Raw genomic sequence first — 27540 nt, forward strand, 5'->3', positions numbered from 1 at the left:
CTGTGGGGTTTTATGAATTCAACCGGATGCCACAAGGTCTGTCTGGGGCCCCAGCAACTTTCCAGTGGCTCATGGAGAAGACGGTAGGCGACATGAATTTGCTTGAGGTCTTAGTATACTTAGACGATATCATTGTGTTTGGCCGAACTATTGAAGAGCATGAAGAGCGACTGGAAAAAGTCCTCGATTTGCCATGTCTCGCTCGCCCCATGCTGCACTTACTACCGGGGTTGGTGAGTGTACTGGGTTAAATCTTTCAAATTCAATCAATAGTTTTCATCTTCAAATTAAGTGTGGTTTACCCTATTACTATATTTACAGGGATCTGTCGCATCCGCTCCTGACGAGTGGAAACGAATCCACGAAACGCGTAGAGCTATATGATGCTACAGACACATTCACTATGGCCCATGATGTTACCTTTGCGAACTTAGCTATTTTAGCTATTTTAGATATCTACCATGTGATCATTTACACAGGTGCCGGGCATGCTTCATTTGGCTTGTTGAGACCGTTTTGCTGTTGTATTCTATCTACCTGATTGTCATGAATTTGTTCTATTCAGTTATATGCTTCATACCTTTGTATTACCGTGTTCACATTTTGTGTATACATGTAACAATGTAATTAAATAATTCTATACAAACAAATAAAAAATGTTTTACATATATACCACCACTTCCGCATTTCAACCGTTTCAATTCAAAGTCCCACCTTCCTTGTTATGCACCCAAATATAGGGATGGAGGCACTTATTTGTGCCTCATTTAAAGTCCCACATTCCCCTTTTTTCTCCCAATAGGCCCCACCAGAAGGAGTGGGAAAAGTTTGGTGTTTGGACCGAAATGAAGAACTGCTACAACCGGGTGAAGTGGTATGCATGAGAGCCTCTGTCAAGTTGAGTTGGAGACAACCTGGTCCTTTCATTGTCTTGGAGACGGACACTAGGGAAGAAGATGTGGGGTATGCCAAGAGTTCAGAGCACAAGATCCGGTTGGAGGAAGACAAACCTTTTCGGGAAAGGGTCAGGAGGATCCCGCTGGGAGATCTTGAAGAACTCCGAGAACAGCTGGCTGAGCTGCAGAGGACTGGGATTATCAAAGAGTCCAGGACTCCATACGCCTCTCCGATAGTGGTGGTGAGGAAGAAAAATGGGTCACTCCGGCTGTGTATCGACTACAGGACTCTGAACCGACGGACCATTCCTGATCAATACACTACCCCCCGTATAGAAGATGCCCTACAGTGCCGAAGTGGTTCAGTGTATTAGATCTGAAGAGTGGCTATTATCAGATCCCCATGAGTCCTGAGGATAAGGAGAAGACTGCTTTCATCACCTCTGTGGGGTTTTATGAATTCAACCGGATGCCACAAGGTCTGTCTGGGGCCCCAGCAACTTTCCAGTGGCTCATGGAGAAGACGGTAGGCGACATGAATTTGCTTGAGGTCTTAGTATACTTAGACGATATCATTGTGTTTGGCCGAACTATTGAAGAGCATGAAGAGCGACTGGAAAAAGTTCTAAAGAGGTTACATGATGAGGATTTGAAACTTTCAATGGAGAAGTGTCAATTCTACCAATCTTCAGTGAACTATCTGGGGCACATTGTGTCTGAAGAAGGGATAGCAACTGACCCTGAGAAATTGGAAGCTGTTACCTCTTGGCCAAGGCCCACGAATGTGACTGAGCTCAGGTCATTCCTAGGATTCTGCTCCTACTACCGGAGGTTTGTGGAGGGGTTCGCAAAGATAGCTCACCCACTTACAGAACTACTGAAGAATCAGGAAGAGGCCGATTCGGAGAAACCTGGGAGACAAAAAGAAGGGCCCCGGAAGAAAAAGGAATCTATCATGGATCAGTGAACCCAGGAATGTGAAGAGACATTCAGTCTATTGAAGAAGAGTCTTACAACTGCTCCAGTGTTAGCTTATGCGGACCCTACCAAGCCCTATGAACTGCATGTGGATGCCAGCCGAGATGGGCTGGGCGGAGTGCTCTATCAGAATCACAATGGACAATTAAGGCCTGTTGCTTATGTGAGCCGAAGCTTGTCTCCTGCTGAGAAGAACTACCCAAATCATAAGCTTGAGTTTTTGGCCTTGAAGTGGGTTGTGGTGAACAAGCTGAGAGATTATCTGTATGGTGCCGAATTTGTAGTTAAAACAGATAACAACCCCCTCACATACTTATTCACCACCGCAAAATTGGACGCTACAGGCCATAGGTGGTTCGCTGCTCTCTCAATATTCTCCTTCAGCCTGAAATACAGACCGGGAGTGGGCAACAGAGATGCAGATGCGCTGTCAAGAAGACCCCACAGCCCCCTGAGCTCACAAGAGGATTGGACTCAACTTGCCCCCGATGGGGTAAGAGCCCTTCGTGAAGGAGCAGAAAAGCAGGAGAAGGTGGAGCCAGAGCTGAAGAGATTGGAGTGACTACCGCAGGAGTACCCAGGTATTACTGTAATGTCTCCAAGATTGCTGCAGAGAGTTTACCTAAGTTATCAAGGAAAGATCTTAGGAGAGATTAACAAGAAGATCCACTCTGCAGTTTGGTATTGGAAGCTCTGGAGGGAAAACACCCTGATTTACTTTTGAGAAGTGCCCGAAAAGAAGCTCTGTTGTTACACAAAGAGTGGGATCGGTTGCAGTTGTTGCAAGGGGTGGTCTACCGAAGGGGCCCCTCTGAAAATCCAGAGGAGAAATGGCAACTGTTGCTGCCCGAGAAGCACAGAGAGACGGTGTTAATCGCTCTGCGTGATTTTCATGGGCATCTGGGGTCAGAAAGAACTCTTCAGTTGATAAGAGATAGATTCTACTGGCCTTACATGAGGAAAGAAGTGGAGAGTTACTGTCACTCCTGCCATAGGTGTATCCAGAGAAAGACGCTGCCACAACGGGCAGCCTCAATGGGACATTTATCAAGCCAAGGCCCCATGGATCTAGTTTGCATAGACTTCCTGTGTCTAGAGTCCGACTTGAGTGGGCAAGGAAATATTCTGGTAGTCACAGACCATTTTACCAGATATGCTCAAGCTTTCTCCACGAAAGATCAGAAGGCAGTCACAGTGGCAAAGACATTAGTGGAGAAGTTCTTCGTCCATTACGGCTTACCACAGAGGATCCACTCAGATCAAGGAAGAGACTTTGAGAGTACACTCATCAGGAGGTTGCTGGATCTATTAGGAATTCAAAAGTCCAGAACTACACCCTATCATCCGCAAGGAGACCCTCAGCAGGAGAGGTTTAATAGAACTCTTCTTAATATATTAGGGACACTAACCTCTGAACAAAAGCCCAACTGGAGTAAGCATATTGCCGCTTTAGTGCATGCATATAACAGCACCAAGAGTGACGTCACCGGATATTCACCTTATCGGCTGATGTTTGGGCGTGAGGCTAGGTTACCAGTGGATCTAGCTTTTGGAACTTCTCTGGATCACACCTTTTAGGCTTCTCATCGAGGATATGCAAATAGGCTGAGAAAGAGTCTGAAGGTTGCCTATGAGAAGGCCCGGACTATGTCAGACAGCAGAGGGAGTAGAAATAAAAGAAACCTGACCTCAAAGTAAGGATCCAAGATCTTCAACCCGGTGATCAAGTCCTATTAAGGAATTTGGGTATTCCTGGCAAACACAAGTTGGCGAACCTCTGGAGATCACAGCCATACGTTGTATGTAAACAGCTCCCAGGACTCCCAGTATTTGAAATCAGGCCAGAAGGAAGTGCTGGACCAACTAAGACTTGGCATCTGAATCACCTTTTGCCTCTCACTGATGCAGTCAGGATAATCCCCGAGGAGGAGTTATCATCTACATCAGAGGATGTACAACGACCTGTAACTAGGTCCCAGTCTGGGGCTTTGATAACTGAAGACAATGAGGAGGGAGAGATGGACATTAGCTGGTTGTGGTCATCTAACATACCCAAAACTGAAGCGAGTGTTTCATCACCAACAGCCGAAGAGAGTAGGGAGGCTCTCAGGCCAGAAGCTCCTGAGTTTGTGCCACTGTCTGAAAAAGCTGAGAAGTGTTTATCTTCCACTGAAGTAGAAGAAAATAGTGTCCATCCAGAAATAGAGGACACACCAAAAGAGCAGAGGGGAAAGAGGAACATTCGCCCACCCAAGAGACTAACATACGATACATTGGGTGAGTGTTCTGAAACAACAAATGTTACCAGCAAAAGAAATGCTGATGAGCCTAGTTCCTCCTCAGTCAACATGGATAATGAGAGCCCTGTTTCACCCCCTGACACATCTGTATCTGATACTAAGGTGACAGTTGTGGGTACACAGAGTAGCTTTCCAACACCTGAGAATTGGTGGGAGGCTCCTCTGTCGGTCCTGTGCACTCGGTTGGAGGCTAAGATGTGTAGCAGGAACAAGGTTTTACATATTTTTGGGGACCAAAGATTTAAAGCAGGGGGAGTATGTAGCACTGACAACCTTTGTTTCTAGCTCTATGTGTATTATATAGTACATAGGTTGTGTTAGTACCATCTTGTGGACAATTGAGAAAGTACAATACATTTACGTTTCATGATCAAGTGTAATAAAATGGAAGTGATTTATTGTTTACTTCGGAACTTTAACACTGACCCACCCAAAATGCTCCTGGACAAGGTTTGAACTGAACTGCATTGTGGGAGGATATAAAAGGGTAAGGAGCGGCCATTTTAGGTCTCTTGTTCCTGGGACGCGTGGCCTGTCAGCAGAACCCTGTGGGTGTGTGTGTCCTACAGGGTTGCGGCCTACTTTGCGAAGGAGCGGAGCAACTGCAAGGATCCTGCCATCACATCACAGAATGCTGGAGCAGCCGAAGTGATCGTTCCGGAGACCCATGGGGAGATAACCAAGGACTCCTGGTCGTTTGGGAACGGAACAGTGTGACAGCGTGGTGGTGTCTAGATACGGACTGAGAACTGCTGAAACTGAGTCATCCATTTGCCCGGATCTCATGTGGTGAGAGGGTTAATGCCCAGAAGTTTGTTTAACTATTACATACACAGTTAGAACTGTTACAGAGAGTTGCTGGGACTGATAGTCCTACGGAACAAGTGAAGTTGGAGAACTTTACACTTGAATAGACTTCAGTATTCAAGATGCTAGATGCTTGTTTCTTCATATAAGAACACTTAGTCAATCTGTTGGATCACAATTGTTTTAGTGTGATACGTTACGCTGCCCAACACCCAGGAGGAACCCCTTGTGGATTACAACTATAAAAGCTAGAGAAGACTGAAGAAGTCCGGACTATATCATTGCAGGGCCCTACATTTAGCTACAAAGGATAGTGACTTTAAGGTCTAGAGCAGGGGGAGCTCCCAGGTATATTTATATATAGTTAGATATATTTGTGTTTGTTACTGATTGTCATAACCATTTCTTATACTGTTACACTACGTTGGTGTGATAGTATAGTCATTGTAATAATTCTTTATATAAATATATTATTCACTCAAAGAAAGGAGTTATTTCTGGTTATTACTAAAGTTTGTGTGCTGTGTTGTCATTTCTCCTGCAGGTGGAGCTACCAGCACCCAGGTAGAGGTAACTATAACTATAAGTGTATATTGTGGGTTAAAGTTGATACTCATATTATTACAACACTGCACTACATTTGTGTCAAGGGGATTGAACAATTTAAGAAGGGTGAAGAGCATAGAGGATAGGCCCGCTTAAACCAGCAGCTCCATCGAGAGTTATTGCTACAAAAGTAAAATAAAATCCCAGAACAGCAATAGAGAGGAAACAGTCCAGTGGGGTCACTAGTTCTGGTGACCCTGGTGACAATCAGGGACCCCCTCACTTTGGAGGGATTTTCTCTCATTTCCTGTTATGTCTGTGGGACAGGAAGTGAAGGGAAATATCCCCAGTGGAACACAGATGGCAAAAGAAAAAAATAACAGAGGTTATAACCCTTCTTTGCTTTATCTAAAATGAAAAAACAAGCTTTGCCTGTAGTTCTACTTTACCGTCTATACTTGCCAAGTTTGATAATTTGATAAAAGACCACATAGAAGGATTTTTTTTCTAGAAAACAATAATAAATAAATGATAGTCAGCATGGATTCATAAAAGCCGAAGTTGTCAAACAAATCTGATTTTTTTATGGGGCTGTAAGGAAAAACTTAGACAAAGGTATATCTGTGGATCTAGTGTACTTGGACTTTACTGAAGCATCTGACATAGTTCCCCACATACAGCTAATGTGAAGGTTATTAATACGGTCTACAGGCTTAGAAAATTCAGTCTGTGAATTGATAGAAAATTGATGTAAAGACTGTATTCAGACATTAGTAATACATTTTCATACCCTGAATGGTGTAGGGCAGGGGTGTCAAAACTTTTTTCAAAGAGGGCCAGATTTGATGAAGTGAACATGCGTGAGGGCCGACCATTTTGCCTGACATTCTTTGAACCACTAAAATTCGGTCTAATGCCCCGTACACACGATTGGATATTGGACATTCCGACAACAAAATCCATGGATTTTTTCAGACGGATGTTGGCTCAAACTTGTTTTGCGAAACACAGGGTCGCACAAAGTTGTTGGAATTTCCAATCGCCAAGAACGCGGTGACGTACACCACGTACGACGAGACTAGAAAAGGGCAGGTCCAAACCAAGCGCGGCACCCTTTGGGCTCCTTTTGCTAATCTCGTGTTAGTAAAAGTTTAGTGAGAGACGAATCGCGCTTTTTCAGACTCGTGGCTTTCAGATCGTTTCCTGCTGTTCAGTTTGTGCTTGTGGGTTTGTATCTGCCTTTCAGTGCGTGCAGCGAGTTATGTGTGACTCTTGTCATTGTGTTCTTGTTCGTTCGTTACTGTTTTTCAGGTCGCTCTTCACAGGCCTTGCTGTTCTTCAGTGCGTTCTGTTACTTCGTTCTGAGCAGCCGATCGCTTTCTAGCCATGTTGCGTATACGTACTCCTCGTAGAGTTCATGCTGTGCGGGGGCTTGGTGTTGGAGTCCTGACCTTGACACAAGTCCAGTCCATGAACAGGGTGGGGAGGAGTTCATGGACCAAGAATTGGTTGCTTCAGCGTGACCAGTTCTGTCATATGCCTTTTCTCCGTGAGATCCGTGAGAATAATCCTGATGATTTCAGGAACTTTCTCCGGATGATGGACCCCATATTTCACCGTTTGTTGGCTTTGCTGACCCCCTATATCAGCAGGCAGGATACCTGCATGAGGCAAGCCATCACTCCGGAGCAGAGGCTCGTCGTCACCCTGTGGTACTTGGCGACTGGGAGAAGCCTGCAGGACTTGAAGTTCTCAACAGGCATCTCCCCCCAGGCTCTGGGTATCAATATCCCAGAGACCTGTTCTGCCATCATCCAGGTCCTGCAGAAGGAGTATATTAAGGTAAGATTTATCCTTTAACATCACATTTTATTGTATTTAATGTTTGATAATATATTGTATTTCTTTCCTCATTCCCAAATTACCATGATTGTAATATGCTGTGAATGTCCCCTTTGTCCTCATGCATGCTGGATTTTTATGTAATTATTTTTTTTCTCCTTCATACATATTTGCCTTCACTTACCTCCCCAGCATGGTCTCCTGGCCCTATATTCACCTCATGTAGTCACTTAACAATGTATTTTATCAGCTCCATAGTAGTGCTTTACCCTAAAATGTTTTAAAATGTGATTTGTGCTTTAAATTCAGGCAGAGTGCCAGAGGCTTTTTTTGGGGGGTCCCCAGATCATTTGGAACCCTCCCTCCCCCAACTGCTAAGTCAGCTGATACCAATTATCTATCTATCCTCAATCTATCTTCTGACTTTGCCAAACCCATACACAGTATGTGGTCAGATTTATGGATGAATTCCCCAAAGCATGTAGTGCAAGGGCCTGCCTGTATACTTTCAAATGGTAATGTTTAAAGTTTTTATCTTGATAGGTAATAGTAGAATTTCCAAATGTGCTCTAATGTGTACAATGTGTATTTATATCTTTGTATTATGACACTTCTTACCTGTCCAGTGGGCTGCCAATAGTGTAACTAAGGAGGGTCTGGCCAAAGTAATACCCATTATTTAGGCATTCATCTCTCAATGAAGTGGAGAGGGTTACCTGTCCAAGAGCCCCCCTCCAAATGTTAAGAATGGCCCATGAGAGGGGGGGTGGGGGTGGGAGGGGGAATCTGATAGGTGTACCTTAGACTTTGGTCTTTAAAAACTCCCTCAAATAAATGTTATCTTGATGTTGGCCAAGAATGTTTGTGTCTAATCTGCTTTCCCTGTTTATGTGCAAAATGACTAATTTTTTGTTGTTGTTTGACTCCACAGTTTCCTTCCACGCCACAGGAATGGCAGACTGTGGCCTCCCACTTTGCCCAGCGGTGGGACTTTCCTAACTGCGGAGGGGCAATTGATGGGAAACACGTCCACATCGTCCCACCACCCAACTCGGGGTCATACTATTATAATTATAAGGGGTTCAATAGTATTGTGATGTTGGCGGTGGTGTTGGCTACTTACGAGTTCCTGTATGTGGAAGTGGGGAAGAATGGCCGGATGTCCGATGGTGGAGTCATCGCCCAAACGGAGTTCTACAGGCGTCTCCAGAATGGCAGCTTGGACTTGCCACCTCCAGAAGACAGTGTGGAAGGACTCACATTTGTCTTCGTTTTGGAAGAAGCATTTGCGCTGGGGGACCATCTTATGCGGCCATTCCCAATGGGGACCCTCACCCCGGACCAGAGGGTTTTTAATTGCCGGTTCTGCCCATTTCTTACACCCATACACATGGCGGAGTATAAACTGAATCATATTATCCTGGCGTGCTGTGTTCTACACAACTTTTTACGGCAACATTCTGCCAACTATGCTGGCTCAGTTGGGCCTGAGGCCAGAATTCTAAATGAAACAACCCTGACGGAGCTTGAAAGTGGCCGTCCTGGCTTGCCCCTCCTGAGTGCCCGTGATGTCCGGCTAAGATACCTTGAATACTTTGCGGGTAAGGGGGCTATCAATATGCCAGACAATGTCTGAAACCTTTTTTAAATAAAAAAAATAACTACTCAAATCTTTGGTGACATTTACTGCTTGTGTTTCTTTTAGCTGACCCTGACAGAAATGTGGTGAGTCCTGAAAATGGCGTGATTGTGTAACCTTACAAAGCACTGGTGGGTGTTATTTACTAAAGGCAAAGACACTTTGCACTACAAGTGCAGTAGAAACTGCACTTGTAGTGCAAAGTGGATTTGCCCTTAGGAAATAACACCCATTGTCACAGAAAACACCAATTTGAGCACCACAAAAGTGTTGGAGCGTTGAGACAATAATCCACACATTCTTGATTAACAAGCTTTTTAATACCAGCACAATCACGTGTGCATTTAGAAAAGGTTTTTAAAACAAACCAACATGTTTGTTGTATAACAATTTTTGGGGTCACATTAGAAAAAGTAGAAATGTCCATTTAAGATAAAACAGGCATGTTTAAAACCAACAAGAAAGACACAAATCTTGAGCTTACAAAGTTCACACTTGGTAGAACATGAAGACAATATCAGACATGAGTATTTACAAACTGTGTTTGATATTGCGTTCCAATGGGGTGAAGTCACCCCAGGAAAAGCCAAATTTTGAAGATGCATACAAATTGCTGAATGTCAACATGTGCTAGCTGCCATCATGGGGGGATCAAGGGACATGTTTTTGGGGTGCAACCCCTTCCTCACAGCTACTTTATTATTGATGAAGGGTTTGCACCCCCAAAACGCGTCCATTGATCTCTCGTGATGGCAGATAGCACATGTTGACACACTGTGTGCATCTTCAAAATTTGGCTTTTCGCAAATATGTCAAAAAATGGTAAAAATTTTTAGCACACAAAAAACCCAAGGGATTTGGAAGGGTTTTAAACTCTCCCTAAAACATCAATGATGTTCTTCATTTTTTGTTGAACATCATTGATGTTTTTAAGGATGTTTTCCAAGTCCCTATTACACCCCATGATCTCCCCGATCAGGATCTATGCACTTTCCGAGGTGAAATGGCCTGGATCCACAACATCACGATCACCTAAAAAGATAGAAACAAAAACACACCATGTATTATAAATATGCTGGCATCCATCTCTTACCTGAGCCTGTGGTCACAGACACTCACCTGTTGTGACAATTTACACCACGTCTTCCTCCTCCTGCTCTGCTTGGCTTGAGTGGATTTCACCTTCTTCCAGAGGTGGGGGGTCTGTGGTCTCCTCTGATGAGCGGTGTCCTCCAAGTCTTTTCTCCCCTATGTAAAAAAAAAATAGGTATACTTAGCACACAGATATTTGATGGCAGAACTATAAATATGAAACATTGCTTGGAAGTGGGGTACAATTGTCTATTTTGGCAGAGTTCCAAGATGTAGAATTTTTATTGTCCTTTGTCAAGCTTCAATACTTTACCTGTTTTGTACAAGCTTCACAGATGGAGACACCTCTATAGTATACACTGGAGCACCTGTGTGGGACCCCCTAATAAAAAGGGTGTTCTTGTGTCCCACACTAGTGCTCCAGAGTCCAGATGTGAAAACTGCTGAGTGTCCTCTCCTTACACAGAATCTAGTTAGCATTTCATTCTAGTTACAAACCCATCTACACAACCAAATTAATTTCAGACAAGTAGGCCCTAAAAAATGTGGGCAAATGCATATGGCCAAAACGATGGTGTTTTCTAGGCCGAATGAACAATGTTTTCTACGAACGAATAATGTGCCCATGAACATGAAGGTTGCCATTTTAAACTGGATAACAGTTAAGAAAAGCACATGGAGCAGCACGGACGTAATAAACATAAAGAATAGGAACACAGGACAACTACTTACTTTTTCAGCACTCTCCGAATCCTTCTGTACTGCTCATGCTCTCTTAATTTGAGGTCCGACCACCGCTTCCTGAGCTGATCTTTCGATCGTCGTATCCCGAAATTCCGGTGCAGACTCTTGACCACTTTCGCCATTATCTTGGCCTTTCTGACGTTGGGGTTGGGGTAAGGTCCATACTTCCGTCATAGTCGGCCTTCTTCAGGATGTCGACCATCTCCAACATCTCCACAAAGGACATATTTCATGCCTTAAATCGTCTCCTTCTGGATCGTGACGTTTCTGGCTCCGGGCTTTCCTCCTCCTCCTCCTCGTTGCTGTAATTAGCACGCACCTGCTGTGTCTCCGACATGTGCTCTTCCCCCACTGCGCCGAATGAGAAGGGGTGGGGAATAGAATAGAAAGAACGTCAGGGGCGGGCGGAGTTTCACGCATGCGCAGTGTCTATAAAGCGTAACACGAGTACATACGATCTGTAAGCGGAGGAAGGAGTAACGGAGGCGCCGATCATGATTGCGAAGGTAAGATTTAACATTGGGCCTATACTGCTTCTAGATTGAGGCCTGTATTTGCACAAGTTTAGAAGACTTTAGGCTGACATTAGGGTTTGTCTTGTGTTGTGTCTTGCAGTGAAAATGGATATCTTGAAAGATAAGGACTTTATGCCAATCTTCATAGATATGTTCAGGGAGCTGCCCTGTCTGTGGCAGATAAACCACCCTGAATATAAGAACCAAACAAAGAGGAAGCAAGCGCTGGATAATTTGTGGGAATTTGTGAAGACGGTGATCCCCACGGCAGACATCACCTATTTGAAGATCCTAATTGGTGGCCTGAGGAGTACTTATCTAAGGGAGCACAAGAAGGTCCAGGATTCCCAGAGATCAGGAGCAGCAGATGACATTTATGTCCCCAGGCTGTGGTACTATGTTAGGCTGCATTTTCTGGCAGGCCAGACTGAACCCAGGCCAGCACTCTCCAGTCTTCCTTCCATGCTTCCTTCCCGCCCAGCTGAGGCTTCTGACGCCCAACCTGGGCCTTCTAGGCAGCAACATGTGGAGGAGCCCAGCTTGAGCCAGGTATAGCATTCTTCTAAATATTTCTGGTTGTCCAGTCAATGATGTTAAATAGATGTTAGTTTGGATTGCTAATTTATGATTGTGATTGATGAAGCAAAAACTAAAACCATGTCCCTTTTTCATACACAGGGAAGTCTCAGCCAGGAGGTGGCCGGGCCAAGCAGGCTGCCTGATACCCAGGTCCCTCCCCTCCACCTTCAAAGAAAAAGTGGCAGGAAGAGGAGTAACCTGGAGGAGGCTGCCATAGGCCTATTTTGGAAGACTACAGAGGCCCTTAGAACACCTCACAGTGTGGAGGAGGACTTTGCTGGCATAACTGCATGCAAAATGATGCAGATGGAGGAGGGCCAACAACTCCTGTGTGAGTTCTTAATTTTGGAAGCTCTCAATAAGGGGTTGAGGGTCCAAATAACATCTGCTACCCACATTTTTGACCTCACACGTAGTCCTCCTCCTCCTCCAGGTCCTACTCCTCCTCCTCCTCCAGGTCCTACTCCTCATCCTGCCACATCTCCAACACCAGAGCCACAGCCGGGAAGGAAGCGTGGAAGGAAGACCAGAGAGTGATGACCCTGGGTTCAGTCTGGTCTGACCAAAGATGCAGGCTCTTGTAGTACCACAGCCTGGGAACATACATGTCATCTGCTGCTTTCCGGATCTCTGGGACTTCTGGACCAGACTGCACTCCCTTACATATGGACTCCTCAGGCCACCAATTTTGCTGTAAAATAATTGATGTCTGCCCTGGGGGTCAAAGGCTTCGCCAATTTATGATGTTTCTCCAGCGTTGCCTCTCTCTTTGTTTGGTTCTGAGCCCTTAATAAAGGAATTTTTGTTACAATTATACTCGCCTATGTGTGTTTTCCTTCAAAAAGGACAGTTTGTTTGTGAGGAGACAGGTACATTTCAAAAATACAATGTGAAATGAACAAGGGACACCAGCACCAAACAATCTCCTTGAGATTAAATTATACAAGATACCAATGGTGTTGTGGTAACTTGACACACAAAACACACACAAAAATATTATGGAGTCAAACCAATAAAAAATAAAAAAAAAACATCAGCCTTGAAACAAATACAACCCCCCCCCCCAAAAAAAAAAAAACAGCCTTGAAAAAAAAACACAAAACAAAAATAAAACAATAAAAAACAAATTGGGTCAGATGTGACAAATCAAAATATATTGAGGGAATCACGATAAATCACTATAAATAATAAAGAAAGAAGTTTGTGAGAAGTCTGTGTGAATATGAGCAGTAAAACTACTTCATTCTTCTCACATTATAAAGAAGAAGAGAGTGCGCTGTATTAAACAATTTTAAACACTGCAGCATGACGAAAGTGCTCTATCCATTCCGAACGCTAATTTTACCAGACCAAGCTGTTCCGTCTCAGAATTTCTTCTGAGCATGCTTTGTGCGTCGGAATTGTCCACACACGGTCGGAATTGACGCGATCAGATTTTGTTGTCGGAAAATTTTATAGCCTGCTCTCAAACTTTGTGTGTCGGAAAATCCGATGGAAAAAGTACGATGGAGCCCACACACGGTCAGTATTTCCGACAACACGCTCCGATCGCACATTTTCCGTCGGAAAATCTGACTGTGTGTACGGGGCATAAGTGTGTTCATTCGAGAACTAATACACTGCTCAACATGAATTCTCTTTGTAGTTGTGTACGGTGAAGAGATGAGCTCGGGCGTGTTATTTGGATATAAATAAATCTTTTGTGGCCCCCCCAATGAATCCCTGAGCGCCGCTCAGGACTAAGGATGAGCTTGGGCGTGTTATTTGGATATACTGTATTTATTGGCAGATAACACACACAGGCGTATAATATGCACCTTCATTTTAAGGAAGTTTCAGGGAAAAAAACTTACATTTTAAATAAACTTTGAAGGAAAATAAGGGTCACAGTCCATCAATGCAGCCTGATCAGTGCCCATCAGCAGCCTCATCAGTGCCCATCAATGCAACCTCACCAGTGCCCATCAGCAGCCTCTTCATTGCTAATTAATGCAGTCTGCATATTGCCCATCAGCAGCCTCTCCATTGCCCATTAATGCAGCCTGCACATTGCCCATCAGCAGCCTCACCATTGCAAATGAATGCAGCCTGCACAGTGCCCGTCAGCAGCCTTTCCATTGCTCATTAATGCAGCCTCACCATTGCCAATGAATGCAGCCAGCACAGTGCCCATCAGCAGCCTCTCCATCACCCATTAATGCAGCCTCACGATTGTAAATGAATGCAGACTGCACATTCTTGCTCATCTGCAGCCTCATCAGTGCCGGATTACACAGCCACGATCTCCCGTGTACCCGGCAATCAGTCACGCACAGTCCCGTCTGTGATAGAAAGAATAGTGGTCCAATCCTGGGCCAGGAGGCGGGACTGTGTGTGACTGATCGCCGGGTACACAGGCGATCGCCCGCTCTGTGTAATCCAGTGGCGCCCGCCCCCTCCTTCCACTCGGAGACAGCAGAAATCGGCGTATAACACGCACACACAATTTCCCTCTGATTTTAAGGGAGAAAAAGTGAGTGTTATACGCCAATAAGTACTGGTATATATATTTTTTGTGACCCCCCCTGCGGTGCTCAGGGATTCGTTGGGGGACACAAAATATATATATAGCCAAATTACCAGTTGGGCCATTTGAAACCGAAAAGGACTTTGGACATGCCAGGTGTAGGGTTTATTAGTGGTGTACCCTAATGTTCAGAGTTCAGAACCTCACATTTTAACCTATTTATAAATTATATAGAGTTTAGAATAAAAAGTAGCATTTTTGTGTTTACAGATGACACCAAGCTATGTAGTGGAATAAAGTCCCAACAAGATGTCTTTAACAAGCAGACCTGAATGCACAGTTTGACTGGGCAACTATGTGGCAAATTATAGTAAGTGCTGATAAATGAAAAGGTATGCCTTTGGGGGATAAAATATTCATGCATCATTAAAACCTCATATGCAGGTCAGTTTTGGGTACCAGTTCAAATAAAGAATGTTAGGGAACTGGAGAGAGAGCACAGAAGAACAACTAAACTGATATAAGGCATGGAGGACCTCAGCTATGAAGAAAGATTAGTTGAAATTAGTTTATTCTCATTCAAAGGTTGATATGATCACCATGTTTAAATACATAAATAGCCTATATGTAGTTCAATTTAAGGAAATTTCAAAGGAGCGGGCACTCTTTGCGCCTGAAGATAAAGGGGTTTAACCTCTGCATATTCTAAGGCTTCTTCATTGGTGTAGCTGTGAAAATATGTAATAGACTAACCCTGCCTTAGGGAATCAGGAAGATTTTTTTCCCTGTTGGAACAAATTGGACCATGCTTTAAAAGTTTTTTTTTTGCCTTCCTCTTGATCAGCTGCAGGTTTAGCGTCTTCATATGCAGATTTGTATTTAATTATTTATTCATGAATTCATTCATTTTGGGTTTTTTTATGGGTAGAACTTGATGGACTTGTGTATTTTTTCAACCTGAATAACAATGGAACTATGTAACTCTATAACTTCAGCAGGCTGCCCAACGATATACAGTATAAGAAGTTGGAGCTTGCATAGCTTGCCAATGTCTACTTTTTACTGATCTAGAATTGTTGGATAGGCTTACAATTTGAAAGCAAAACTGTAAAACTAGCGCTTGGTATTGTGTCACTTGTAAGTGATAGCATAGATATAAAAACTAAGACATTGTATAAACCACGTACTATATAAAATTGCTTCAACAAAACTACTACATTTCAAATAGTTCTTCAATAAATGGAATGGAAAACAAGAAATGATCATCTCTTTACACCTGTTTTCACACTGAAAGCGTGCCAGGATGTCTTTGGCTTTTGTCCGACTGTTCAGCTGAATTGCCATGGAAACCTTTGAGTGCAGTGGAGCGTAAACTCTTATCACTCCTTCAGGTACATCACAGTGCTGAAATATAAAAGCAAAATAGAGCTATAATAACCATGACACAGACAGCCTTTGTTTTCATGGGCTTATCAATGATGATAGACAAAACACAAACTGACCTCAAAGAGCTTTCTAAAAGCCTAAAAATAGTCACCTTCACCTAAAAGTACACCAGGATTCACAACATCTCCCAAGTGTTGATGTATATTTAGTTTTGGCTACAAGGATCCTACATTTGAAACTACTGTTCCTTTAACCATGGCGGGGAATAGACCGTGGTAAACAGCACATTTATAAATAAAGCTGTGTCTACTTTACAAATGTGCATTGTGTTGGAAGGTAAAAAACCTAGTTACTTAACATGTCATGTGACTAGCCTCTCCCCCAATCATGGAGTCATCTCTGTAGTGTGAAGCAAAGAGAACTCTGTGAGACACTGCAGGCTCCACACTACAGCCTTCATTTTATGAACAGGACGTAAAAAGCATGCCAGGGTGTGGAATAACAATGCACAATCTGCTCTTCAGATGCACAGTATGGGCACTATTAACATGGGCACCATTAATACTATTCCATGTATTAAAAATGAACACCAGCCAAAAATAGGACTTTTGTGCTTTAAAATCATGTTCTTAGAGTCCATTGAGGCACACAGCTTGATTATAATTAAGAATTATACGCTTATACTAACAGCTACAGGAGAAAAGGACAATAGACATATAGAAACTGAAGGCCAACCCCCTAAATGATAATACTAGCTTTAGATCCCACACTTGGAGTGGCTGCTAAAAAGGCGGAGCAATAGGTGCAAACCCTTAAAGTGCAAATTAGGGCATTAGCAAAAGGCTGTTGAGAAAGTACAGAAAAAAAAAAAAACAGAGCAGACTCCTGACACTGATCCTTCCACTTGTACCTGCTCGCTGTGAACCTCCTGTTCGTGCCACCTTTACCTGCCTTGTTTTTTTTTTTTTTTTGTTTAAAAATAACAAACATGTTATACTTATCTGCTTGGTGCAGTGGTTTTGCACAGAGCAGCCCAGATCCTCTTCTTCTTGGGCCCCTCGTCTGCTCTCCTGGCCCCTCCTCTTTGCTGAGTGCTAATACAGCAAGCAGTTTCCTATGGGGGCACCCGAGCCAAGCTGCAGCTCTGTGTGTCCATTCAGACACGGAGCTGCATCTTGGCCCCATCCCTTCTCTCTTCTCATTGGCTCACTGACTTTCATTGACAGCAGTGGAGGCCAAAGGCTCCCTCTGCTGTGTCTCAGCCAATCAAGAGGGAGAGTCCCGGACAGCCGAGGCTCTCGTGCAATTTTGATGGATTTAGATAGGGCTCAGGTAAGTATTGGGGGGCTATGAGTGGGGACAGTTGCACACAGAAGGTTTTTCATCTTAATACATAGAATGCATTAAGATAAAAAAATCTTCTACTATTAGAACCACTTTAACCTTCTTTCTGGCCATGTTTCTAACCTGTTTTACCTACTGCTCCTTGTACCCCCTGGCCCTCATTTACTTAAAGTGGGGTTCCACCCAAAAAACAAAAATACCTGGAAAAAATCTAAAAAAAAACCCAAAAAAACATTTGGATATTTTTTTTTTTTCACTTACCTCTAAATGCCTGTTGCTAGGTGGTCCCTCGTAGTCTGCCTGTTCCTTTGCCTGGGCTGGTGACATCACTTCCCCCCGGCACAGGAAGGGCTCCGCTCTGCTCCCTCCCTCCTGTCAATCATCTGGGACCCATTACAGGTCCCAGGTGATTGAGCGGCCAATCACGGCGCGCGGCGCCGCTCGCGCATGCGCAGTGGGTGCCAGGCTGTGAAGCCACAGCCCGGCGCCCACAGTTGAAATGCCGGCGCCAGCGAGCGGAGGGGGGGACGAGCAGGGCCTCGATCCCCCGCATCGCTGGACCCAGGGACAGGTGAGTGTCCAATTAAAAGTCAGCAGCTGCAGTATTTGTAGCTGCTGACTTTTAATTTTTTTTTTTTTTTTGACGGCCCCCTGGGTGGAACTCCTCTTTAATTTCCTCCCATCCTCTTTTTGTCTTGTGTGCTCAATACATTTTATTGTTTTTTACCTTTTTGAGTCTGTTCTCCTCTTTGTAGCTCTACGTATCTGGTCACACTTGCTCTACAGGATACCAGCACATGGTATCCTAAGACTTGCATAACAGAAGAAAACCATCCTTCGTAAGAAGGAGAGGGATGAGTGCTCAAGGAATAAGTATAAAATACACAACCTTTTCCTGTTCCAATTTTTTCCTTACACACTTTGCAAAAATGTCAGAAGCAGAGGAGTCATTTGTTGTTGCAGGGAGATTGCCCTTCTGTTTGGAGATTGCCCTTCTGTTTGGAGACAGACATGTTACTTAGATGCTAAAGGGGTAATTAAGCTCCTTTTGAGAAGGGGCTACCCAACTCCCTAGAAATACTCATGGACCCAAAGCCGTGAATCTCGTGCTTTCCCTCATGCAGCATACACAGTATGGAACTCACTGCCATCCATTGTCTGGAAAAGCTTCCTCTGGATGTACTTATAAACAGACTCAAGACACATATATTCACTCAGGCTTACAGCAGCACATAAAAAATCCTTCTCAGCAAACACCCTGGCACCAATTTCATATGCACTTTTAGTCCCTAGAGAGAAAAGGGCCATAGAAAAATTATTATTATTATTAATAATAATAAAAAGGAAAACATGCACTTATTGGCTACCTGGAGAGATTTCCAGTATTTTCCATATCTGGCATGAATCTAACGATACATGTTGAAAATTGTCTAATTCAAGTGAAAAATCCAGCAGAGAGGAAGAAGACATCCATTCCCCTGAGGGTACTAAGTGTAACTGGGTGGGTGGGAGGTGGTTATAGCTTCTAGAGGGCTGGCCTTCAGTTTCTATGGCCTAGTGTCCATTTCTCCTATAGGCAGCAGTACAGCCCTATGCTGCTTAATTATCTTCAAGCTGTATCCCTCAATGGATGATAGAGAAATTGATAGAGACATTTTTTGTTTTTTTTTGTGGTGGGAAAATTTTAGCTCCTTTATCAGAATTTTATTACTGTACTATCTGTGTAAGTTTCCCCACACTGTCAAAGAGACAGCATAAGAAATGAATGAAAAACTCCTTAAAGACAGGGGATATCCCACAGATGAGAATAGTTGTCCCCAGGTAAAGGTGAATTCCTCAAGAGGGACATAGACAGCATTAAAATGATTTAATCCTTCTCCATTCTATCCAAAACTATAGAAAATATTTGGCTGGATTACCACTTTAAATGGATTCATTGCAAATACATAAACACATATTGTACCAAAATATAATGTTGCAGCATAAATCATATAATATAACGTATATCTATCAGCCCACCTATGACCATGTTTTTTTACCGGTCTCAGAACTTCTTGATGGGCTTGGATATGCACATATTTCAGGGACAGGAGCTCCTTAACTGTCAAATAGCATAGTCAAGAAGGATCATGAAATATACCTCTTTCCTTTCAGGTCTTTCACGCTCCATGGTCTTCCTCCTTAGAAGCTTCCTTACACTTTTATCGAAAATAAGCTGCTTTTTGTTATTGTTCAGAGCTGCTTCATTCATTTTCCGAACTTGTGAAATCAGAAAGGATGGTACCTGCATTGAAACAGCTTATTCTGTTATAGAGGTATTTTCCAACATTATTCTAGAGATTTTTGAATTTTACAATATTGCTTTCAGCCTTGTTTCATCTGAAAATGCTAGTTGACAGTCTTGGCTTATGACCACTAGTGGAACCTCACTTTTATAACGTGATTGCAAAGCTAAACCTGTTTTGCATTACAAATGTTTTGAACTTCATGAGCCCAAGTTCCAGCAGGCTTTGTTCTGCTCTTTGTGTTTAATTGTTGCCAGAAGGCTCAAAGATGTGTGATGAATCTTAACTACTATTATTGAAGTCTATACATTTTTTGATAAGGGTCTTTTTGTACTGACTGAAACTGTATATTCAATGATAGACACCTTACTGATATAGAGGACATAAACCATACATTTTAGAACATGAGAGAAAACCATAGCTTCAAGATTGCTAGCTACTATGTTTTATAGATATTTTTTAATAGAGGTAATAACCATTTGCTGACCAGGCCTTTTCTGGAACTTTTTGTTTAAAAGTTTAAATCAGTATTTTTGCCAGAAAATTACTTAATGCCCCCAAACATTAGATCATTTTCTTTTTTAGCAGAGATCCTAGAGAATAAAATGGCAATCATTGCAATATTTGTCACACAATATTTGCACAGCAGTCATTCAAACACAATTTTTGGGGAAAAAATCCACTTTAAATAATTAAAAAACAACAAAACACAATATTTATCCCAATCTTTTTATATAATGTGAAAGATGATGTTATCTTGAGTAAATAGATACCTAACATGTCATGCTTTAATATTGCGCACGCTCATGGAATGGCGACAAACGGTACGGTACTTAAAAATCTTCACAGGTGACTAACATTTGTGGCAATACCTCACGTGTGTGGTTTGAACACCGTTTACATATGCTTGCACGATTTACTTATGCGCTCACTTCTGCGCACGAGCATCGAGGGATGGGGTGCTTTACATTTTTTTTTCTTATTTATTTTACTTTTTATTTTTTATTTCTACACTGTCCCTTTATTTATTTATTTATTTTTTGATCACTTTTATTCCTATTACAAGGAATGTAAGAATCCCTTGTAATAGAAATAAGGGTGACATGTCCTCTTTATTGGGAAATCTGAGGTCAAAAAGACCTCACATTTCTCATGTACCTTTAAAGCAAAAGATAAAAAAAAGGTTTTTGAACTTTTGCTTTTAAAGAAAAAAATATTTACTATGGCCTGGGAACCGGAAGTGATGTCAGACGTGGCGCCAATCTTGGCCTCAGTCTTCTCCATGCCCAGCTACTGCCAACACCGGATCATTCACGGGCTTCACCGATGGGTCAGATAAACCCGGGAACGTCCAGGTGCCCCCTCCCGTGGCTTATAAAATTGATCTTGTGGCAAATCCGTCCATGGGACCACCTTTATCTGAAAGAGAATCGGCCATAGTAAAAAGAAAAATTACTAGAGTTAGGGCAGCTAGCTGCTGCCATAACCCCGGTATGTAATGTCAAACAAAATATGCATTTTTACTACGTGCCGGTCGGCAAGTGGTTTGCATTAGAAAACACTGGCCATATAGGAAAACTAATATTAGTAAATTCTTAAGTATGTTATTATTATGCATTTTTCCTTCACATATTACAAAACATAATGTTGGAGCAAATCTAATGTAAGCTACATAAGCACAAGGGGCATTACTTACCATCACTGTAATGTGTTCCTTATGGTCCTGTCTTTCAGTTCAGTAGTAATCTTTCTCCTCCAGTGGCACCCCCACACCTGCCGCTGTAATCTTCCACTTTAGTGGGGGGTTAATAGTTGTCAGAGTCTCTTATCAAGAGTGCCCAACTATCAGGGCTGGACTGGGACAACAATTTGGCCCTGGACTTCATCCAGACCGGCCCGCTTTAATTCAATAAAATGCTGCCCCTCCCACCCCTCTTTAAAAAGAAAAAATCACGCCCACCAAAAGGCCCCTACATCCATTATTGTATATCATGAGTGGGTGAGAGAGAGAGAGGGGGTGAGTGTAAGGAAGAAGGGGTGAGTGTAAGACCCCTTTCACACTGAGGTGTTTTTCTGGCCTTTTTGGGCCAAAAATAGCACATGTAAAGTGCCTGAAAAAGGCCTCCCCTGCAGTCCCAGTGTGAAAGCCCGAGTGCTTTTACACTGGGGTGCTGCGCTGGCAGGAGGTTAAAAAAAGTCTTGCAAGCAGCATCTTTGATGCACCTGCAAAGCGACTCGGCAGCAATGCTACATGGTTATATTTAGCCCTTTATTCGTCCGCTAGTGGGGGTCAAAAGTGCCCCGCTAGCGGCCGAATAGAGCCGCAAAAATGAAGGTAAAGTGCCGCTAAAACTAGTGGCGTTTTACTGTCAATGCCCGCCCACCCCAGTGTGAAAGCAGCCTAAGGGTCAGGGAGTGAATGAGAGAGAGGGGGGTGAGAGAGAGGAGGGGGCAGAGAGACAGAGAGGGGGGCTGAGAGACAGAGGGGGGATGAAAGACAGGGGGGGCGGGGAGACAGAGGGGGGTGGAGAGATGGGGGGTGGAGAGACAGAGGGGGTGGAGAGACAGGGGGGAGCTGAGAGACAGAGGGGGGTCTGAGAGACAGGGGGTCTGAGAAATAGAGGGGGATGAGAGACACAGAGGGAGCCTGAGAGACAGAGAGGGGGTGGCTGAGAGACAGAGGGGGGCTGAGAGACAGAGGGGGGTCTGAGAGATGGGGGATCTGAGAGACAGAGGGGGGGTCTGAGAGACAGAGGGGGGCTGGGAGACAGAGGAGGGGACTGAGAAACAGGGGGGCTGAGAGACAGGGGGGCTGAAAGAGGGAGGGCTGGGAGACAGAGGGGCAACTGAGAGATGAGGGGGGTGAGAGACAGGGGAGCTGAGAGACAGTGGGGGGCTGAGAGACAGAGGGGGGCCTGAGAGACAGAGGGGGGTCTGAGAGACAGAGGGGGGGCTGAGAGACAGAGGGGTCTGAGAGACAGAGGGGGGTCTGAGAGACAGAGGGGGCTGAAAGAGGGGGGTCTGAGAGATAGAGGGGGGGCTGAGAGACAGAGGGGTCTGAGAGACAGGGTGGGGGCTGAGAGACGGGGCTGAAAGAAGGGGGGCTGGGAGACAGAGGGGGCAGCTGAGAGACAGAGAGGGGCTGAGAGACAGAGGGGGGCTGAGAGACAGAATAGGGGATTGAGAGACAGAATGGGGGTCTGAGAGACAGAGGAGGGGACTGAGAGACAGGGGGGCTGAGAGATTGAGGGGGGCTAAAAGAGGGGGGAGCTGGGAGACAGAGGGGGGACTGAGAGATGAGGGGGCTGAGAGACAGAGGAGGGGACTGAGAGACAGGGGGCTGAGAGACAGAGGGGGGGCTGAAAGAGAGGGGGCTGGGAGACAGAGGGGGGATGGAGAGATGAGGGGGGCTGAGAGACAGAGGGGGGCTGAGAGACAGATGGGGATCCTAGAGACAGAGGGGTCTGAGAGACAGAGGAGGCTGAGAGACAGAGGAGGTGACTGAGAGACAGAGGGGGGGCTGAAAGAGGGGGACTGGGAGACAGAGGGGGGGGGACTGTGAGACAGAGGGGCTGAGAGACAGAGGGGGAACTGAGAGACAGGTGGGCTAAAAGGAGGGGGCTGGGAGACAGAGGGGGGCTGAGAGAAAGAGGGGAGGGCTGAGACATAGCACTGTCTCTATCTGCAGTCCCTCCTCTGCTCACCCTCTGCTCCCCCCCACCGTCTCAGTGTGCGGGCATGTATGTGCAGGATGACGGGTACCTGATGGCCAACAGCGGCAGCGCCGAGTCTCCATCTTGATCCGGGGGTGCTCTCGCTGCTCTGCTCCTTCCAGCAGCTCCTTGGCAGCCTCCGCCTCCCGCATGTTCTCTTCCTCCGGGCCCCCAGACAGCCTGTCCTCCGGCCCAGGCCGCACGGTTCATGGAGCAGAGAGGAGGTGGAGAAATCAAGGTTCTGGGAGAGCCGGGGTGGCTGCGCCCGCTCCTGTTCGCCTCTTCGGTGGTCAGGGAGGGGGTGGAGCTCTTCTCCCTCTTGGGCTCTCACATCTAACTGGCCTCCTCGCTGGCCACCTTCCCAGAATCCCCGCCGCTGTTTGCTGCCATGCTCCTGCTGCCGCCGAACTCTGAATAAAAAATGGCCCATTGAGCCATCGGCCCACCGGTAAACTCCCGGTAGTCCCGATGGCCAGTACATGCCTGCGGACTATGCTTGTCCTTTCCACCCCACTCCTCCATTCATAGAAGCTGTGCAATAACTTCTATGAATTAAACAGGATCTATGAATAGAGGGGGTGGACTGTTCAATCATCTGCCTGTCCTGTATTCATGGACTGTGTGATCATGTTACATTCATAGAAGCTCTAGTACAGCTATGAATAGAGGAGCTGGGTAGAAAGGCAGGCATAGTCAGGTACTCTTGATGCCCTTGACAGCACCTTAGTTCTTTTAACATCGGCTGCAATGGAAGGGGTGAAGATTACTACTGAACCAGAGGAGAAAAGCACAAGGGACACACCACAGTGATGGTAAGGACCGGTTCACACTGCTGCAATGTCAGACATTGCATGTGATTCACACCGCATTGCTGTGCAAATCACATGCGATGTATGTGCAATGCGAATTCGGCCATACAGATTATATGGCTGAATTTGCATCGCATTCGGACCAAACTCGTGCAGGACCCTTTTTTTTGGTCCACACCAAAATCGGATCGCATGGGTGTTCACACCCATGCAATCCAATTCCTGTCCATTAATAGTTTGCACTGCGATATGCAAACTGATCTGGGGGTGTCATTAACTTTGTATTTGTATAAGGCTCGGTTCACACTGCAGCGATGCGTGAACCCTGCAAATCCAGTATGGGTTCCCGCATCGCATGTCTCCTGCTGGCAGTTCACACTGCCCTATGCGAACTACTGGGAGTGCCATTACAAAGTTAATAACACCCCCATGAATACCCAGGCGATCCGATTCTGGTGCTGACCAAAAAAAAAAAAGGGTCCTGCACGAGTTTGGCTAAATGCGATGCAAATTCAGCCATATAATCTGTATGGCTAAATTTGCACCGCACAGACATCGCATGTGATTTGCACGGCAGTGCAATGCGAATCACATGCGATGTATGACATCACAGCAGTGGTAACCGGCCCTTAGTGATGTACCTTGTGCTCATTTTGTTTTTTTGGTTTTTTTTTAAGCTAAACTTAGGGTTTAATAAAGAAAAATGGATGGTAACTGTAAAAATAACTGATGACATTGTACTACATTTATTCCACATATCATAGCTGTTTCTTCTGAGATAAGATACATTGAACGTAGGTATTTTTACAGGGATTACTGGATCAAATTTTATTGGTTTACACAGAAAATACTAGTTGCCACTATAGATGGGGATAATATTATTTGTTGCTTTAGGCCCAAAATATCACAACACAACATGCCAATATCACAACACCAATGCTACGTCTTGTCACTTCATATTTCTTTCAGCTGACAAAAAAAAAAAAGTAAAAATGTTTTCTCACCGTCCATAAAATGTCCTGATACCTAATTAAAAGACGAACAATGTGTGCAGTAGAGGCAGCTGACTTCATTTCTTCCTTGTTGGCGCCTTTCCCTTTGTAAACAAATAGGTTTGGAGCAAGAATCATAGATACATTCCATAGGCTCATTTTATTCTTTTCTTCATTTGATACAACCTTCTTCAAGAAATGCAGCAGAGCCTACCAAAACAAAGACAAAATGCACTAAAAATATGCAAGACGGTATTTCAGTGATGGTAACTGAGGTGCTGTCAGGGTCATAGTTTGGATACTCTTCACCGTGCTGTAATAAATACTAATACCTTGGTATTTATATATATATATAATATTATTAGTGTTGTAAATAGGTTGATGTTTACCAAACATACATATATTGATGCACAAATGGCAGTGAATTAAATTAACACAATGTACATACTAAATAAAACAGATCAAAAACACCCAGGGCTCATTACTCATATATTATAATATAGCTCAGCCATATTTATGAAATGAAAAAAAAAACATTTAAATAAATTGGGGTCTTGCCAAAAAGGGAGAAGGTATGTTTTTCTCTTCCTACTACAGTATGTACAGTGCACAGTGCACCTGTACCAGTCAGTTTCCATGTTGCAAATAAGAAACCATTAAGATTGTGAATAAGGCAAAACATTCTGCCACTATGCCACTATGCCACTATGCTCCAGAAGCTGTCGCTGACAGTGTGTTTAAAGGAAAGCTGGCCGTAGAGTGGTACAATTTTCGTTCAGAATTTTCAGAACGTTTATTTGATGTTCTAAACATTAATGAAGTCAAATCTACAACAGTAACAAAAAAAAATCGAAGTAACAAGATGGACAATTTTTCTCGAATGCACACATTACTAAATGTGAATGTAGTTTCCATTCAGGAAAGTCCAACTGTTTCAAAATTGAATGTTAAAATTAAAAGAGATTTTGAAGTACTTTTGAACGGCATTCATCAAGTCAATGAATGCACTTTGTATTTTCTTAAAAATGTTTGTATGAACGCTAGTTTGAAAATCTACTAGTGTATGTCCAGCTTACGATAAAAGGGATTAATGCTCCTTACATTTGAGCTAAAAAAAAATTAAAGTGATTGTAAAGCCTCATTTTTTTTTTTTAATAAATAAAAAACCTTACCTGTTCTGTCCTGTGGATTTGCACAGAGCAGCCCAGATCCTCCTCTTCTCGGGTCCCTCTTCTGTGCTCCTAGTCCCTCCCTCCTGTTGAGTGCCCCCCCAGCAAACAGCTAGCTATGGGGGCACCTGAGCTGAGTCCCAGCTCCGTGTATTCATTCAGACATGAAGCCGCCGCCAGGCCCTGCACCCTCTCTCCTCATTGGCTGACTGACTTTGATTGACAGCAGCGGGAGCTAATGGCGCAGTGCTGCTGTCTCAGGCAATGAGAAGGGCAGCTGAGAAACTCCTGCAACATCTCTGCATCTAGATGGACCTCAGGTAAGGATTAGGAGGCTTAGATGGGCTGCTACACACTGAAGGCTTTTTATCTTAATGCATAGAATGCATTAAAGTGGATGTAAACCCTCACATATACCCAGTGAAGTGAACAGCCTCAGATGATACACCAGGATGAACCAAATCTTCTTACATAAAGTTTTACATGTATATCTGCTGTCTCAAGATCTGTACATATCCTTTAGAAAGTGCTCTTCTAGTTAAAGTTTTTCTCTTCCTGGTTAGCACTGGGACTGGATTATTGGCATACAGCCAAGACAGCTGATTGGAGGAAAGGCACACACCCCCTCTCCTTATAGGCAAAGGAAGAAAGGAATGTGCACAGCTCTGTTCTTAGAAGGCAAGCTGACTGCTGATTTATTTATAGCAACTTCCTCCGACACACACTTCTATCTCCCATCTCGGAGAACGTGTGAGAAGTTATCAGGCTGATAACAGAGCTATGGAGCAAGAGATAGCTACTGGACACAGTGCTTTGGAGAGAGATAAGAAAACACTGCAGATATATGTGCCCAGCTCAAATTTCATTATTCAGGTTTACATCCACTTTAAGATAAAAACCCTTCTGCCTTTATGATCACTTTAATCATGTACGAAAATTTAGCAGTCTATAATTTATACTTCTTCCTATCTGCAGTGTAGGTTTTTGCCCTAATTTTAATATTTATCTAAGGTTTGTATAAAACATATATATATGTGTGAGCTTGACCCCCAAAAAATATATACACTCTCCTTAAAAAAAAAAAAAACAAATAAATCCATCACATGAAGATCATATCATGAACAAACAATAATAAGGTACCTGTGTCCATAAAGTGCAGTTCAATATAAAAGTACAAAGTGCAGTTCAATATTAAAGTACAAAGTGCAGTCTGTGCAATCCAAAAAGTTCTGAAACTTCTTATCAAATAAAGTGACTTGTGCATTAACGTGCATCCTCCAAAACAGATCCAACAGTGTCTTCACCCGTGTCCCCTTGGGACCAAACTCACCAATAGTAGTTGACCCCCTGGGTGTACACAGAGGAAGGTCAAAAATCACTTGTGTCACAGATCCACTG

General features: G+C 44.0%; 1 protein-coding gene and 1 long non-coding RNA gene across 3 annotated transcripts in view; both read right to left on the reverse strand.

Annotated features, from left to right (window-relative positions):
- Nucleotides 1–27540, reverse strand: part of ARHGAP28 (Rho GTPase activating protein 28) — a 217929-nt gene that overhangs the window by 12079 nt on the left and 178310 nt on the right. For both annotated transcript variants that reach the window (XM_073631379.1, XM_073631380.1), the window contains exons 11-13: nucleotides 24986–25183; nucleotides 19315–19458; nucleotides 15721–15848 (exon numbers count right to left, since the gene is read on the reverse strand). In XM_073631379.1, coding sequence (XP_073487480.1) covers nucleotides 15721–15848; nucleotides 19315–19458; nucleotides 24986–25183 — 470 coding nt within the window. The remainder of the gene's footprint in view (nucleotides 1–15720; nucleotides 15849–19314; nucleotides 19459–24985; nucleotides 25184–27540) is intronic.
- Nucleotides 9749–11667, reverse strand: LOC141145074 (uncharacterized). The gene is made up of 3 exons (XR_012244506.1): nucleotides 10833–11667; nucleotides 10128–10256; nucleotides 9749–10040 (listed from the first exon to the last, which is right to left on the reverse strand). It is a non-coding gene; the product is annotated as an uncharacterized lncRNA (long non-coding RNA).

The sequence above is a fragment of the Aquarana catesbeiana genome, linkage group LG05, assembly GCF_042186555.1.
Source record: "Aquarana catesbeiana isolate 2022-GZ linkage group LG05, ASM4218655v1, whole genome shotgun sequence".
Lineage (NCBI taxonomy): Eukaryota > Metazoa > Chordata > Amphibia > Anura > Ranidae > Aquarana > Aquarana catesbeiana.